This window comes from Cryptotermes secundus, unplaced genomic scaffold, assembly GCF_002891405.2.
Source record: "Cryptotermes secundus unplaced genomic scaffold, Csec_1.0 scaffold136, whole genome shotgun sequence".
In the NCBI taxonomy this organism is placed as follows: domain Eukaryota; kingdom Metazoa; phylum Arthropoda; class Insecta; order Blattodea; family Kalotermitidae; genus Cryptotermes; species Cryptotermes secundus.
The window spans coordinates 1,243,108-1,261,074 of NW_019718618.1; the positions used below are offsets into that span (position 1 = coordinate 1,243,108).

Genomic DNA, 17,967 nt, shown 5'->3' on the forward strand with positions numbered 1-17,967 from the left:
GATAGAAACATTCAGTTTCCAAAATGTCGTTTTCTTTCAGGATACTATATGACAAACAAAGTCCAAAAATTCAATAATCTGCAGTGAAAAATGGATTTGTATAACATTCTAAGATGCAGCTATAAATACATTTTTATAAATTGTTTGATATAGTTAGAACTCCTTATCCTGATCAGTCAGCTGGGTAAACTGCTGTTTGCCCTCACCAGCAGCCATTCTTGGTTCTGAGTCCCACAGGAGTCATGGTCATATTTTATTTTCCCATGACTCTGGGAGTCATGCAACGCTCTAATCCCTGATCCCAAATGTACAAAAACCTGCATTTATAGTTTATTCAGGGGTTTCCAATTCTTATTATCTGTCTCTGATAGTCAATATAAGAAAAATAGGAAGTGGGGCTCTTCTTCTGCATCCCTACTGGGCTGTACACTATTCTTCCAATCCTTATAATAGCTCTAGGTTATGTTTAAACTCTGGTGATTAGTCAATGGCATCTCACCATGGAGACACGGATTCAATCCAGGGATGTTCATGTGAGCTCTGTGGTGCATAAAGTGGCAATGGGGCAGGTTCTTCTCTGAACACTTCAGTTTTAACCTGTAAAATGCTCCAACCTCATCTATCATCAATGGCTTGCACAGTAGACCCATTTAGGGCCACAATACCAAGGGACTGTCTCACCCCACTTCTATAACAATAATAATAAAAAGCAGTTCTATTCAAAACAAATTATGCATAAAATAAAACTGAAACAAATGAAGCAAGAACATTTACAAGGAAAACTTTTGACTACTGCTTCCCACTGAAGAAGTGAATTGAAATCTCTTCCATGTGTATTAAGAAAGTTTGATTTTTGGTGATTTATTTATAAATACTTTACACATATCTCCTATAATATTTTCTAAGATTTTCTTTACTTTTTATTTAGTGTTACTATAGCAGTTAAGTCCATGCTTTCATATAACATACAGTCTACAAAATTATATAAATACTATTACCTTTGTAAATTCTGTAGACATGAGAGGGAAGTAAACATTTGTGTGAATTCATAGGGGTATCTTTATTTTATACAATTTCTATCCATGTACTGAGGCCACAGACAGACATCCCATGGACAAACCCTTCAATATCTCCCTCAAGCCCATTATACTTCCCCCTCCAGTGTACCCCTTGCATTCCTCTTCTGTCAGCTCACCACTATGTGGACAGGAATGTTGGTAGTGACAACCTCTGCTACCATCTAGTGCAGTGGGCTGCTAACAGAGGCCAGAGGGGCTGGAAGTGAACACAACAGTATATACGAAATGGAGCAACCTTGAACAGGTCACCTACGCACCCATGGGACTATGGCCCTGTATAGAATTTCTATTGAAACTGCTGGCATATGAATGACATAGTTTGCTACAAGGAAATGCAGAATAAGAGACAATTCCTTCTTTTCTTTTATATATATAGTAGTATATCATGTCTACAGTCCCACAGCAATTTAAAAGATCCTTGGTTACTCATGTATGGGCCCCCTGTGCAGATTTATCCATCATCCTGCTCCAACGCCCTCAGTTTATGTTCTTTCCTTAACATTAGAAAAAAGGTTTCACATCCATATAAAACAACAGGTAAAATTACAGTTTTTCAGCATTTCGATTTGAGATTCTCACAAAAGTGACTATGATGAGACTGGTCATCTGACATGTGATGGCATGTAATCTGGTACTTACATTACAGAGAAACCTGCAGACCCTTGTCTTTCAATAGAAGAATGAAGACGGAGGGAACATGTTAGAAAGTACGCTGGCATTAGTCCACAGACAACTGGTCTCAGTTGCTTCACTGCACTGCTACCCGAGCTCCATTTTCTCTATGCAATATCAAACATTTCACTGCTGGCATAGAAGCTGCACTGCTCAATGTCATGTGCTGGGTGAAAATATACCAAACAAGGCATAACAAGGTCTACAGTATCTTTATTTCTGCCAATACTACAGCGCAACTTTATTTACATTTCCTCAAACAGTCGAGTAACATGTTCAAGAGAGAAACATGAGATTCTATAAGTTCTGGGAGTGGTGAATATTAAGATTATGACCTTGTGTGATGTGACGTGTACTTTGTGAAAGCATACCAATGATTCAGAAGAACCTTCTGTTTCCATGAACCCTGAACATGTTGAAGATGTTGGTACCTCTCTACCAGACTACATGGTGCCACATCCAAGAAGATCACAAGTGTAACACAGAAGCGCGTTTGTAACACAAACTTATTACAACATTGTACCATCTTTGCTAGCAGAATAGCTTGAGAAAGTGAAGATACACAAGACTCAGCACCCCATCATAATGTAATGGCAATTTCATTAAACAGGTGGCACAAAACTTGGTGCTGTTGACCAGAATAGGCAGCTAATAATGTCAGAAAACTTAAGACAGACAACGGGATGGAGATAAGGGTAAGGAGATCCATGTTTGTGTTAAAATTATGTAAGCAACATTTTTGTGAAACTGTATACAGCACACACAAAAGATGAACATTTTGCAACACATTAAATACATTTCTAATGACTACAGTAATATATGCAATTTTATAAACTTCAAATTATAAATCACTCCGTCCAATGTGACCTGTAAGTTTTTTACTACATAAAAACTTAACACCCTTACATGTTTCGGTCTCTGTGGACCATCTTCAGAGGGTAAACATCACTACAAATAGGAAACCACTATCACATAATTTGTTTACATGCAAAGTACATACACTTATATGTTACAGCACACAGTACACAGAATAGAACAGCAGCCATGAGCAAACCCTGGACGATATAAAGAACCTCAACATCAAGATAGCCAGGTGGCACAATATCTGCCCCATATAAGGGAGACGATGGGAGGACGAACACGAGCCTGCATGGTTTACGAATTTTAATTACTGACAATCTAAAAAACTTTTAATTAGCATCAAGGAATTTTATAATTTTTTTTTTAAACTTACATTCCCAGGAAACTGCTGTGTTTGTGAAATGTTCTATTCTGTGTACTGTGTGCTGTAACATATAAGTGTACGTACTTTGCGTGTAAACAAATTATGTGATAGTGGTGTCCTATTTGTAGTGATGTTTACCCTCTGAAGATGGTCCACAGAGACCAAAACATGTAAGGGTGTTAAGTTTTTATGTAGTAAAAAACTTACAGGTCACATTGGACAGAGTGATTTATAATTTGTAATTGTTATTGTGACGGACCAGAATGAAACAAATCAAACTTATAAACTTCAATTATTGGCAGAAAAGATACCTTAAATACATATTCTTTTAGTTTAAGTTGTTGTTAAAGAAATATGATCACATAAAAGAGTTTAGGATGTCCTTTCAAAACAACATGCAAATAATTTTTATAAGACTTAAAATATAATACCAATTTCACAGTTTGTATTCACAGGAATATACAGATATGTTGAAAATTAATTCTGTTTTGTTCTTTACCTTACACAGACATTTTATTGGTGGAGGTTTGTATAATTGGAATACTAAGCCTTCAGGAATAAAAATTATTCACTGCACCTTCACCTTCCACTGGACAAACCTTTTAATACATGTCCATATACGTAATACACGAGTATTTTCTTCCTTTACACAAGTCACTCATCAGTAAGCTGTTTCAGATTCTTCAATGGACCCAATCCAGTATTTGGGAATTCATACATGACAGGTTGCTTCCAAGCGATTAAACATAAGAAATGATAAGAAAAATGCACTGAAATTTGTGCAAAACAATTTTTAAATTCGCTTAGTGTGGGGTGGAGTCCAACTGGGTCCACTCGGCTCGGCAGCTACTGATCGGTCTACTGTAGCCTGCTCTGGGTAATTATGATGGAGAATTTGGTGGAATGAAGATTGACAGGGGAAACCGAAGTACTCAGAGAAAACCCGCCCCCAGCGCCACTTTGCCCACCACAAATCCCACTTGACCAGACCCGGGATTGAACTTGGGCCGCCACAGTGGGAAGCCAGCGACTAACCGCTTGAGCTATGGCGCAGCCCCAAAATTTCTGCAAAATCTGACACTTCCATGGCAAATGCACTAAGATCTTAGGATACTGAATGCGTCAAAGATGAGTTAAAAATCAAGATTTCAGAGACCTGCTATGTCTCAATCATCGGGGACAATATCATCAACCCTTATGATGATGGAAGCACACAACACTGCAGTTTAATTCAACTTCAATATGGCCATGGCCCAAGACTATTTTCATTGGAAAACTGAAATCTTTGTGTCTTTAAAACAAACATCAGGGCCAACAACTTCAAAACTGAAACAAAATAACCTGGGCCTGGGGAGGAATGAAGTCAAATACATGGGTCTTGAATGATTAATCATATGTTACGATATGAAACAAACTTCAAAAGCGCATATATAGCCAGGAGGTAAATAAGGGTGTGTTATATTTATTATCAACACTGATATCAAAGAAAATTATGAACAATGGGCAAACCTCTATCTCTCCACATAATTGTCAAGGTGATCAAGACACCCCAGCAATAACGAACCTGTTTGTTTCCAACAGCAAAGGAATTAAGACTCATTTTCGCGTCCTTCAAGTGCTGCAGTGTTGCGCAGTAGCGGTCTACATTCACCACTGATCTGTGGTCTAGGAAGTGAAGAAGAAGGATGCCCCTTCCATCCCAAATGCCATCAACAACCGCAGAGACTGCTCAGAATGCCTTGTTCAGTCCATACCTTGCACCTAGAGACTTCCACTTCTACGGAGGGCTCAGGAAACACTTCAGAGGGAAATACTTCTGATGTGATGATATGAAGTGCGCTGGTGAGTGAAAACACAGAGCCCCTATTGGGAGAAGTGCCTCAATTGGTCTGATGAGTATCCAGAGAAACAGAGGTTTGATTTGAGGTTCTCACAGCAATGACTACAAAGAGTTCAATCTTTATGCTGTGTAATTTGGAGATAGCCTGGTTTTTCTTGAGGTCTCAACTCAGTGTGGAAGGCATGGATGGAAGGTCCCCTGGAGGTGGTAGATAGCCTAGCAGGACCAGGTCGAGGGCTGCCCATTGAGCTGGAGCATGTAAGAACGCTGGTTCAACCCCAAAGGGAGGTACCTGTTATGAGGGCTGAAGACCATCAAATACAGAAGCACAATGAGGAAAGACTGCCCTCTACAGGGCCATGGTGGGGAAAACACACAGCTGTAAATTGGAAACACTCGAATGTCTACAACGCAAGACTGATTCAATAAAGAATAAAGACTGCATGATGTCCAAAATGGAGGGATAATTATCATAATATGGCATAGTGGCAGCATTTGCAGCTTGTTAAAAGACATTTTTGCAGCAATGGTACAGGAACTGTTCGGGATGACGCTGTCTAATCATTCCAAACCCTGTGTCTAGTCACTAACCCATATCACCTGCATCTTCAGATATGAAGAGTGAGCCAAGCATGAAGCCAGCAGAAGCAGGCAGCAAATTGGGGTTCAACTAGCTTCTTGCTTGGCTCACTCCTTGACCCTGAAGGTAGAGGAGACATATCCCTCTAAAACATCAAGCTCTCTCCAAACTGCACATTATAACCCAGAAGACAGTGATCTTCACACACAGGTTTGTCCATTATACTTTGTTCTGTTTTGACATCTATGTTACAGTAATAAAATGTACCACAAATGGGGGAGACGAGGAATGCGTATAGGATATTGGTGGGAAAGCCAGAAAGAAAGAGAGACCACTGGGAAGACCATGGCATAGGTGTATGGACAATATTAAAAGGGATCTTACAGAGACAGGATGGGATGATATGGATTGGACTGGTCTGGCTCAGGATAGGGACCAGTGGAGGGCTCTTACGAACATGGTAATGAACCTTCAGGTTCCATAAAATGCTGGGAAATTCTTGAGTAGCTGCAGAATTGGCAGCTCCTCCAAAAGGGCTCAGCACCATGAGTAAGTAAGTAAGTTACAGTAATAAATACAAGTGTAACACACCATTAGATGATAACCGGTGAACTGTCTATATATTTTATAAAATTATTCACAGGACTGTCCAGTGTGAGTAATTAATAAAGATTGTATTTCATTTTCCTTAACATGTTTTGGTCAGACTGACCATCTTCAGAAGGACCTGACCAACATCAACACAAAGTACACCATACAATGGGACCAAGATACTAAAGTCACTGGGAACACACCGTGATAGACAATCTTCTTCCTTTAACGAGAAGAAATTTCAAGACATGAATCACTGGTTCCGGTTTTAACAAAAAGTTGTTATAACTTTTTAAATACTTGATTATGTAAATTAGTTTTAATAACTTATAAATGTTCCAACTACTTTAAGTACTTAATGTAGTTATAAGGTATAACATTTTTATATTAATGACATTGTAATAGTGGTTTCCTAAATGTTGATCAAGTCCTTCTGAAGATGGTCGATCAGACCAAAACATGTTAAAATTAAATAATGAAATATAACCTTTATTAATTAGTCACACTGGACAGTCCTCTGAATTATTTTATACTACGGCTAGCGTGACGGACCAAGATGAGCCAAGTCAAGCAAATTTAAAATTAAGGACAGAAAGACATTGTGGATTAAACTCCTATGCTGAACTGAATATGTACGTACACATTAACATTTGAAGTTAATAACATATAAAAAAAAAAGGTAGAGTCAAAAAGTTTATGAACCTTTATAATAGCCACCAAATTACATAGTACCTGTGTAAGTTTTCATGTTAGAACATGTATGTATGGGAGTAGGGGCAGGGGGAAAGGGCTGACATTTATTTTGATGCCCGCACTCAGTGGAGTGAGAGAGATGAATGGCATTGGTCTTTTCAGTTTGATGAATTCTGTTATTTTATGATTCAAATAGTAAACAAAGACTGTGGTAGGTGGTGTGTGTTATGACTGCACTACATGTTGCTGACTTTCTAAAGACCACACACCGCTATATCCCAAAATATATGACTCTTCATAACCACCAGTATTAATACCTGAAATCCTACAGTGACACGACTGTTGGCAGAAATGTGAGACAGTGAAAAATGAACAAAGCTATCATGAAGACATGTTACCTCACACAGAGAAAAGTTCACAATCTTTCTAACTCTACCACATATAACTGAAACATTAGCTAAACATATATTTAATAATATTCAAAGAACTTTATATAACAATTGCATAGGTACATAAATATAACAAAGGACGTAGAAAAAAGTTCTTGCATATCCCAAACATATGATCACAGTTAACTTGACTGTACAACACTCACGGACATAAACAGTTCCTTCTTTCCAGAAGACCAACAGAAACCTCAGTATTTGAAAAAGTTAATTCTAACTTGTATGGTGTATGGTGATCATCTGCATTAGTTGTTTCTGGTGAGCTTCACAACCGAGACAAAGCAGGGTTTAATAAGTTTTTTCTGCACAGCAGAATGAACCAAAGCTGTAAAATCATTAACTGGTATTTCAGTCTTCTCTAATTTAATAATTGGAACTACCACAGATGAGGGGCTAGGATCGGTACTTGGACTATCTGTTCGAACTGTCTTTGCAGGTCTCCTTCCAGAACCACAAGAGTTTTCCTTACCGTCAGAAGACATATCATTACTTGATATACACTGGTATTTCCTCTTTCTGTTCACAGCACTGCAGCTACGTTTTGAAGCAGTTCTCTTCTGGAGGGGTTTACTCGTATGAATTTTATTAGTTTCTGCATGTGTGACAAAATTTTGGGCAGTACCAATACTACTGTACTCACATGGAGTTTCACCCCTTCCACGTTCTTCATTCCCAGTTTTGTTGTCTTGTCTGGCAGGGTAACTTTCCATTAGTGAATTGTGAACAGCTTCACTGACTGCATCTACAGGCTCTGTTTCACCGTTAGTGCATGGAGTTTTTTCATTCTTGGTATTGTCATCTGTTCCGCTAGGGGAGATTTCCACTGAAGAACTTTGTATAGTTTCAGTGATTCGATCAACGGATGCCATTCCATTACTGATGCGCAGATTTTTCTCCCCATGACTTCCTTCATTACTGGACTTATTGTCTATTCTGGGAGAGCAGTTCATTAGTGAAATTTGTATTCCTTCACTGATTGGACTGCCAGACTCTGTTTTGCCATTATTATGTGGAGTTTTGTTCTGACTTTCTTCAATTTCAGTCTTATCATCTGAACTGCTATGGAAACTCTTCGCAGGTGAATTTTGTATAGATTCACTGATTGGATCAACAGATGATGTCCCACTGTTGCTGCATGGAGTTTTACTCCTGCAACTTTCTTCACTCCATTTCTTCTTGTCTGTTCTGTTGGTAGAAGTGTCCTTTGGTGAATTTTGTAGAGGTTCACATATTATGTCAACAGAATTCATCCCACTGTCATTGCATGGAATTTCTTCTCTGAGACTTTCTTCACTCCTGCTCTCATCTCTTCTGCTCGAGGAACCTTCCATTAGTGAATCCTGTATACCTTCACTGATTGGATTAAGTGACGTCCCACTGTTATTGCATGGAGTTTTGTGGCTATTACTTCCTTCACTCCCTGCCATGTCATCTGTTCTGCTCGAGGAACTTTCCAATAGTGAATTCTCTATAGCTTCACTGATTGGGTCAAGTGACGCCCCACCGTTATCGCATGGAGTTTTGTGGCTATTACTTCCTTCACTCCCTGCCATGTCATCTGTTCTGCTCGAGGAACTTTCCAATAGTGAATTCTGTATAGCTTCACTGATCGGGTCAAGTGACGTCCCACCGTTATGGCATGGAGTTTTGTGGCTATGGCTTCCTTCACTCCCTGCCATGTCATCTGTTCTGCTCGAGGAACTTTCCATTAATGAATTCTGTATAGCTTCACTGATCGGATCAACAGAATCCATCCTAACATGCTTTTCATTTTCATTACCTGACCCTACACCAATCTGAACAGAACGTACTGAGGAGGTACCAGAATCTGATATCTGCTCTGGCAGAACACCTGTATATGCACACTGTTTCCGTGTACTGACATTACACTTGTTTTTCCCAGTAGTTAAGTCCTCCTTCCCAAGAGCAGCTGTCTCAGTTGATGCATCACTGAGCTGGAATTCTTTTCTAGAAGAAATCTGTTTGTTTTCAGGGTCTGCTGTTTTTGAATGTTGTTCTGTAAGTAGCTGAAGTAGCAGTTTGCTGCTAAATTTATCTCTCAGAAGTTCCTTAACTGTGCGTGACAAAAAGGGCCTGGAAGTTGCTTGCAACACATTTTTCCAGTTGCTATTTTCAGAGTCAGTGAAAGGGTCATCGGAGTCAGTCTCGCTGCCACTAAGGTTCTCATTGCATTCAATTTGTTCTTTTTGAACTCCACTATCGGAGCTGGATACATCTTCGTGATCAGATTCACAGCTGATTTCCATGTCAAGAAGCAATTCTGGTTCCTCAGTGGTTTCTGCATCAGGAGTCTTATCTTTAGCTGGTGAAGAACTTGGTTCTCTTTCTTTAGTGGTTGGGATCCCACGTTTTGTCTTTTCTGCATTCAACCAATCACTAAATTCCTTTGAAAGAAACTCTCTTTGAAAGTTTAAACTCTTAGATGCTTTCTTCAGTAGCCGATAAAATTTTCCAGCAAGATGGCTTATACTCTTAGTGCTCATTTTTTTTTTCTTGTTTCTAAGCATAAGTGTCTGTTTGAGAACTTCCACGTTGTATGCAAGTATTCTGGAAGTGCGGTCAGTTTTCATCAGAGCTTTCATCATCCATTCGTGTCCAGCATTTTGTTCATCGGTTAAATTCTGAACTTTGCTAAACACTACAAAGATATCATCATCATCACCTTCAATAATAGATATGTCTTTCATTTGTACATCACTTACAATATTTTTCTGAGGACTCACATTTGGACAAGGTGGGCATGTAAACTGAGTGTGGCCAGAACTTGGAGAAGGAGGGTTACAAAAACTGGATATAGGGATCGCTTTTGGAATCACATTTGAGCCTCCACTAATCGCGTAGCAGGTGGTAGGAATGGGTGTTATTACAGCATGTTGAATACACTGTGCTGGAGCCACATTCAAAGCAGGCACTGTGCATGTAAGGTTCTCGCTTGTGTTACTCTGATTGATACGGACTTTATTCACTGTTGGACCAGCAGTGGAAATGGATGCAGAGGACATTAATATTGTGCCTGAAGGGGCCTGAACATACATCAATGGCACAGAGGCCCCAACATTCACAGGTCTACGATCACTGACATGAGCTGTTATTGGAACAGCGGAGTTCTGACGAGACCTTTGATTCTGGTTCTGGGTTTGACTTTGTGCACCAGACTGCGCCAGATGATTGAGGAACACGCTTTCATAAGTGAGTTTAAGCTGATTATTTGGAACAAATATAGTGGAGTTTGACTTGCCTCCATCTCGCTTATCTGGTGCCTTAGAGTCTGAAACATTATAAGAGTTGGGATTTTTAGAAAGCATCAAGTGCTCATCATTACTTTTGGCCAGGCTTGCTACAACATTAACAGGCTGGGAGGAACTGGAAACACTACCCACAGGATTAACTGCAGTATATGAACTTGTCTTGATAGCAGGTGATGGCACAGTAGGTTCCAAGGCTTTCGCACCTGATGTCAGTGCATTATGCAGTATATTCCTCTGGTTGCTTGGGGTCATGAGAGACTGTATATTCTTGACTTTCAGTGTATTACTTACAACAGAACACACAATGGGTCTCAAAGGCTGAGATGTTCGGTAATATGGAAGCTTCTCTCCCTCACAGCACAGTAACGAATTGAAACCTGGAGTCTGGTGAGCCACATCTTCAGTTACTTTGGTCTTGTCATCGCTAAAACAGATATTGAAAAGAATTCAATTTATTCTCCAGGACAATCCGGAGACAGAAATATTCTTGTGAATTTTAACATCTTCATTTGAAATTTATATAATTATGTAGTCAGTAACTCAGGACATTACAGTACTGACTGATTCGATGACAATGAATAAGGAATTGGAAAAGATACAGAAGGAAATCATAATAACCTAATTTCAGAGACTATCCTGGTACATGCCTGAAGAAATTAAAAAACCTGTGAAAACATCAGGTTTGTTGGTGTTATGGCAAAGACTCAAAGTGGAACTTGCTGCATTTGTCAAAAATGACTGAGGTTTGCTCCTTCTAACAGACCCAACACAGGAGATGTCTCCCACCCCCTCACTTAAAGATGGAGACAGAGCCAGTTTCCAAAATGTGCTCCTTACAATACTGGACAATGAACAAAACCCAAAACCCCAGTAATCCCAAGTGTTATACACCATCATCAAATCCTTTTGAGTCTACAAATTCTCTAGTTGCAACACATCACCTTTTTATCCTTATTGGTCCTGCGACAGATAAAACACAACTCTTACTGCACAGCCACCAATTTTCTGCCCCCCCCCCTCACCCGCTCCATCAAAAACCAGTATTTTCTCTCCTTCAAATATGAAGATGGCTTAATAATAACACCAGATTAATTAGTAGTTACTATAGGATTCTGACAATGGTGTATAACACACAGAGATATTGGGTTAGTTATCTTAAAACCAGGATGATGTATAAAGTCCGAAAACCCAATATCTCTTGGTCCAGTAATTGAGGCTAGCTCTTTCTAAGGGACCCAACAGAATAGGTGTTTTCCCTCACCTGAGGACGGAAACAGATCCAGTTTCCAAAACGACATGTTTTTCTTAGTTATCTTAAAACCAGGATGATGGATAAAGTCCGAAAACCCAATATCTCTGCAGATTAATTAGGCTCCACATTAGTGTTATTTCTTCATGGTTTACTTAATGGCTGTAAACGAGTTGTTTTAATAAAAGCAACAAGAATATGAAGATATCCACAGAATGGAATAACTCTGGTGATAGACAATCATACTCGCACAGGCCATAACATCTATGTGAAGAACAGCTACAAAACAAAATCCAAAATCTCATACGCTCCATAATTATTGCTATGTAAATGTTTTACTGTATAAAGCTCTTTACAATAAAGTAATAACATTAACCTCTGTTCTTTGAGAAAGCTGCTCAGACCCCAGCAGAGTGCACGGTGCTCCCATAGAGGACGTACATTACACCGATAACACGTCCACTCATTACTTTCTTCTATCAATTTCACGGTCTTCCTACCTAAGTTACGACGAATGCATTTCTGAAATCATACAATCTGAATGTTGTTAATAATCCAAACCTATGACACTGTTAAACAAGTTGCAGATAAAGATAATTAGGACAAATTTTCATGTGACATACACAACAATTCTTGTTTATGGCTACGTTTCTTAACTTTGTCCGTCATCTTAGTTCTTCATATACAAAGACTGATAGAGTACTGAGTGTACACTTAACGGATGCGTCCAGGATACAGAATTATAAAAGATGCATGCATTAACGTTCAGGCTCAAATATTTCTTATGGTAAACTCAAGCATTTTAAGCATTTATCCCGAAAATATATAGCTTTGGCTTTCAGGGCTAGGCAGAGTCGAATGTTGAGTTATCCAATGTTTTGAAGGACTCTACAGGTGCCATCTTCAGAGATAATGATTTTAGGAGGAGCCCTGGTGGCTCTTACATAACTTCTGTGTAAGACAATGTGAGGAAGGAAAAGGCATGACTGGATGAACACTGGAACCAGACACTAATCAACATTGAGTGACCATGTGGTTAATGACAGTAGGATATGAAAAATGTTCTGGGAATCACACAGCCCTGAAGACGTGGCATAAATGTTTTGGTTATCCCATGTTTAGGATAACAGGTGAGGGAAGATGCTCTCTCTCTCTCTCTGTGTCCTTTCTTGTCTTCGTCCGAAAAGCTGAACACACACATTACACACCTGCTGCAAAAAACTTCAGGAATAGAATCTATTTAGACAAGCTCAGTAACTTATTGATGTTATAATGTGAAACTATATTTCCATTAAATATATTGTCATGTGTCAGTGACGTGACACAGGGCTTGAACTGATAATTGGATTTACTGAACACTTAAAACTACTAAAAATTATAACATCTTCACTGATCTATGAGCTCTACAAATCAGGACTGTAACACCGAATCTTCTCAGTCTCCTATGTCTTCATTAGTTGTAGCTCAATATTCTAACCACTGACTCCAACCTCTGATTTCCAAACTGGACTGAAAGCAGTGCTTCCAAAAATTCCTCTACTGCTGAGTGACATGTTAAGCAGGCTGTTTCCTAGTGATGACCCACATATTATTGGTGCAGGAGCATGTTTAGGTTGCTGTGGAAATGTGTATACTGGCTGTTGCCTAGCAATGAACAAATTTTCTTGACCTGCTGTTCTGGCTTTCAGTCATCAGGTCACAATATATTTACACAGGGACTTATCAATTCAAGTGAAAGGAAACTCTGTTTAACTGTTGCCTAGAATAAAAGATTCTGTAATCTCAGCATGTGTTCGGAAGATCACTGTTGATTGATGAATATAACAGTTAGGAAATGTGCATATTTACATCATCTTGAAAAATTAACACTTACAGGAAAAACACATTCTAGACATAAAATGTGGTTAATATTCTCTACAGCTTCTGTTTACAAAAATCTATGAATATTCAGGCATTAAATTTGAGATACATGCAGAAATGCTTGTAGGTCTTCATGTGAACTGTCCATTATCTTTGTCTGACTATACCAAAACTGGAATGCGTTAACAGATTTTAGTAAAACTTCTGAATATAAGATCTCATGAAAACCTATTCAACAGTTCTTGAACTGTTTCAAGCACAGAGACGCAGAGATATGGACAGACTTCAGAAATTCGTTCTAATAGCAGCAAATATATAGATTACTAGCTTCTGCAATGTGACACCATGCAGTCTGGCATATCATTAGCAACACTTTGGATGAACCTGCTGCCTCCATCTTCAGGACAGAAAATTGAGGAAGCAGGATCCCCCAAATGGTAATGGTCTGTCAGACTACATTATGTCACATCTCATAAGACATGTAACATGCAAATGTGACTGTGTTCCACGCTCAACTGTAGTTACACAGACAACAAATCCTTAATTTATGCAGCAAATGGACTGAAATAAAACTCTGCATCACTGACCTTACAAAATACACTGGGACAATGACTACAGCAGTAGAGCTGCCCACCCTGACCACACCAACGGCAGAATGTCTCACTGCCATCATCACCACATGCAAAATCCCCGTTTCCATAGAAATTTTCACAGTCGCTGCATATAAGTACACGAAGAAATTTATGGAAGGCCATCAAGGAGACAGCTGCAGGTGTGCACCCAATATGGCAATCGCAAACTGTGCAGTGCAGCCGCAGGTACATCACCTTCTTCAGATCTGAATCAAAGCAAGACAGCAACTGACAAAAGAGTTTGTCAGAATGTCCCCAAAAACACTTCTTCATATAATATTTCTGGCCTCAAAAAATACAAACTAAACCCAAACTTACTTACTTACTCATGGAACTGAGCCCTTCTTGAGGAGCCGCCAATTCTGCAGCTATTCAAGAATTACCCAGCATTTTATGGAACCCGAAGGTTCATCACCGTGTTCACAAGAACCCTCCACTGGTCCCTATCCTGAGCCAGATGTATCCAATCCATACCATCCTCTCCTATCTCTCTAAGATCCATTCTAATACTGTCCACCAACCTACGCCTTGGTCTTCCCTGTGGTCTCTTTCCTTCTGGCTTTCCCACCAATATCCTATACGCATTCCTTGTCTCCCCCATTCGTGCTAAATGACCTGCCCACCTCATCCTCCTTGACTTGATCATTCTAATTATACTTGGAGAAGAGTACAAGTTATGAAGCTCCTCATTATGCAATTTTCTCCAACCTCCTGTGACTTCATCTCTCTTTTGTCCAAATATTCTCAACACCCTGTTCTCAAACACCCTCAGTCTATGTTCCTCCCTTAATGTCAGAGACCAAGTTTCACACCCATACAGAACCACAGGCAAAATTATAGTTTTGTATAGTCTAATTTTTATGTTTTTGGACAACAGACAAGAAGACAAAAGGTTCTGGACTGAGTGGTAGCAAGCATTACCCGAGTTCAAACGCCTCTTAATTTCTTCCTGAATCAGGTTTCGATCTGTTATCGTTGTTCCCAAATATCTGAACTGTGCCAGAAATATAAAATATACAATACAGCAGTTCTACCAGTTCTACCAGTTCAAGATGTTGCAAAAATTCATATATATTTTAAATGCCAGCTACTTAGAAAACAGCCTGATGGATCACACAGACTGTATTAAGCATATTCTTGCTGAGAATGATACTTGTGTAAGTACTGTGATGCCCAAAAATACATCATACACATACCTGGTGCAGTAACAGAGCTAGAACAGCTCAGTCAATACAATGACTAGGCTACAAGCTGAACAAAAGAATCAGGGTTTGATTTCCAGCAGAGGCTGAAATTTTATCACTGTGTCCAGACCAGCTCTGGGGCTTGCCCAGACTTTCCAATGGGTTCCAGGAACTCTTTGCCCAGAAATAAGGCAGCTGAGATATGAAACCACTCACCTTCACCCATGCCGGGGTCACGAATTCACAGAGCTAGATCTCCACTCCCAGCATGTTCACGACATGGTGCTTAATTAAATGTGGGGACTTTATTTTTTAAACCTTTTCAGTGAAATAACAAAACAAATAAAACCTTATATATTAATACATAAATGTTACTGACAAAATTAGAGTACTTGCCCTTAAAACATGAATAATACATCTGTTTCTCTTCGTCTTCAACATCTGTTTGGGACTGGCTCTCTGATGTCAATAACTCATGATGTCCAAAGTCTGAAAAACATTGTTTTTGTAACCTTCACACTGTTTTGTGGAACACTTTCCCATAATCATTCGCTTACAAACCGAGTATCTATTGCCTCACTCGCCAAGTGCATAAATATAAGACCCTGCAACATTTAGGCAGTTAAAATTACTGGGTTCTTGGACTTTTTCCATCATCCGGTATTCTAGAGACTAGAAAACACGACGTCTCGGAAACTGGATGTTTCCGTCCTCAGGTGAGGGGGAAGACATCTACTCAGTTGGGTCCCTTAGTAAGAGCTAACTTCGATCATTGGTTCAGTGATCAAGAATGGAGAGAGATTCATTTTCTGAAATGTAGTGTTCTCTACTCTCTACAATACTGGACGATGGACAAAGACTAAAAACCCTGTAATTCTGAGTGTTATACACAATTGTCAGAACCCTTTAGACTCTATTAAGGCAGTTAGTTACCTGAGAACTCTTCATATCCCCACAGAACTAAACCCTTCCCAAAAGCTGATGGTCATTCAGCTGGTCAAGAAATTCCTTGTCTTTCATGGAACCTGAAGAGTTCATTACTACACTCGCAAGAGTCTGACACTCATTCCTACATTGAGGCAAATGAATCTAGATCATAACCTCACATCCTATTTGTCTCTACAGAATAAAACTGTTATGATGCTACATGAGATGGCAACACAGTGCACTGGAAAATCACTGCAAAAACTAGTTGCAGGTAACAGTAATTATAAGGTGAAACTGCCAGTAAGAGTCTCAGTCTTGTGTCATCCGATGCCATAATTTTAATTAAAAATTGTTACTCAGAAGAGCTACTTGAAACCTATACTTTGTATGTATTTTCTGTAATGGATGTTTTTATTCAGCTGCAAGTATGCATAGCCCCAAGTCCTTAATATTGTCCTCAAATCTATGCCTAGGCTTCCCAAGTAACCTTTCTTATTTGGTTTCCTTGACCAAGTCTTGTATGCACTTCTCTTACTCCACACAAATCCTGGCATGTCTCACTTGATAACTCTTTCACATTTCAAAACATCCAACTCAGTCCTCACATATTTTGAAACCTTCAGCTGGAATGAGGCTATGCTACTTATGTGCAAAGTAACACTCACCAAATGCAGTCTCTAGTGCATTTTCAGAGAGGAATGGCACATCTGTTAACATTGATTTTGAAGGAGATTCTGAATCTGGATCAGGTGCACCTGAAATAATCAGTATTCTCCATAATTTTTTGTTTTAATCCCTTAAAAGATTAAAACTGAGTTTTTAAATGTGTAAGTCTTCTTTAACTTACAATAAAACCTGCCCATTACAAATAAGCTTACCCTGTGCTTTAACCTGTTCCTCAACAGGGGTGCAAGACACATCTGCTGACTTTGCTTCTGAAACTGATTCTTGAGCAGAATGTGCTACACCATTTACGCTGATGTTATTCTGTTTCGTTTCGCCACTATTTCCTGTCGACTCTGCGAAAAACGAATAAACACTATGGAAACTGACACTGCAACATACTTCTCAAACAAGAATACTGTTACAATTTTTTTTTGCAAACATACAATACAATATATTCTTTACCTTCGGCTGCAGTTAATGTCACCATCGAGTTCGTATCCTCTACTAGCGAAACTTCCAACATAGAAGCCAAGTTTTGTATAAATGCATCCTCTTCTTCCATGACTGTTTGAGGTTACCTTAAATTATTTAACATGAAATACCACTATCGGAATTACAAATTGTGACAGACATTAAAAATTACTTCTATATTTAAATCACAAATGTATGCACATAAATCACACATTTTCTCCACAATGAATAATATATCTACTTATATAAATCAATGAAACCGCCACACTATGTCAAAATGGTCGAATTAACAACAAACGTAATGTGTTGGCAGCATTGCTTTACAGTTTTTGCAGAATCAACGATATTCTTGATCGTTCCTTACCGTGTTCCAGATTTCAACACAAAACACCAAAGAGTACTCAAATAGCATCAATTTGTGCAACAAACAGATGGTCTATGCGGTCTATACAGAGATATATTATTACTAGTCCAACTTCCTGCACAGTGGGTACCGAGGGCTGTTCCCGCAAAATGACGGGTGCGGAACTGACCACCCACCTGCATCTAATGCAGAAGTTTATGAAGCATGGAGCTATACGTT

At 39.1% G+C, this 17,967-nt stretch overlaps 1 protein-coding gene across 2 annotated transcripts; it reads right to left on the reverse strand.

Annotated features, from left to right (window-relative positions):
- Positions 1-7,133: 7,133 nt before the first annotated feature.
- On the reverse strand, positions 7,134-17,847 carry LOC111861698 (transcriptional regulator ATRX). 2 transcript variants are annotated; one of them, XM_023846486.2, is made up of 8 exons: positions 17,749-17,847; positions 17,376-17,491; positions 17,126-17,266; positions 16,913-17,002; positions 15,717-15,809; positions 14,092-14,342; positions 12,021-12,166; positions 7,134-10,819 (listed from the first exon to the last, which is right to left on the reverse strand). In XM_023846486.2, the coding sequence occupies exons 2-8, from the start codon at positions 17,473-17,475 to the stop codon at positions 7,372-7,374; spliced, it is 4,269 nt and encodes a 1,422-aa protein (XP_023702254.1). In that variant the 5' UTR covers positions 17,476-17,491; positions 17,749-17,847; the 3' UTR covers positions 7,134-7,371. The 2 variants fall into 2 exon arrangements, with proteins under 2 accessions (XP_023702254.1, XP_023702247.1); XM_023846479.2 differs by lacking the exon at positions 17,749-17,847 and having other exon boundaries at positions 17,376-17,670.
- Between the last annotated feature and the right edge of the window lie 120 nt (positions 17,848-17,967).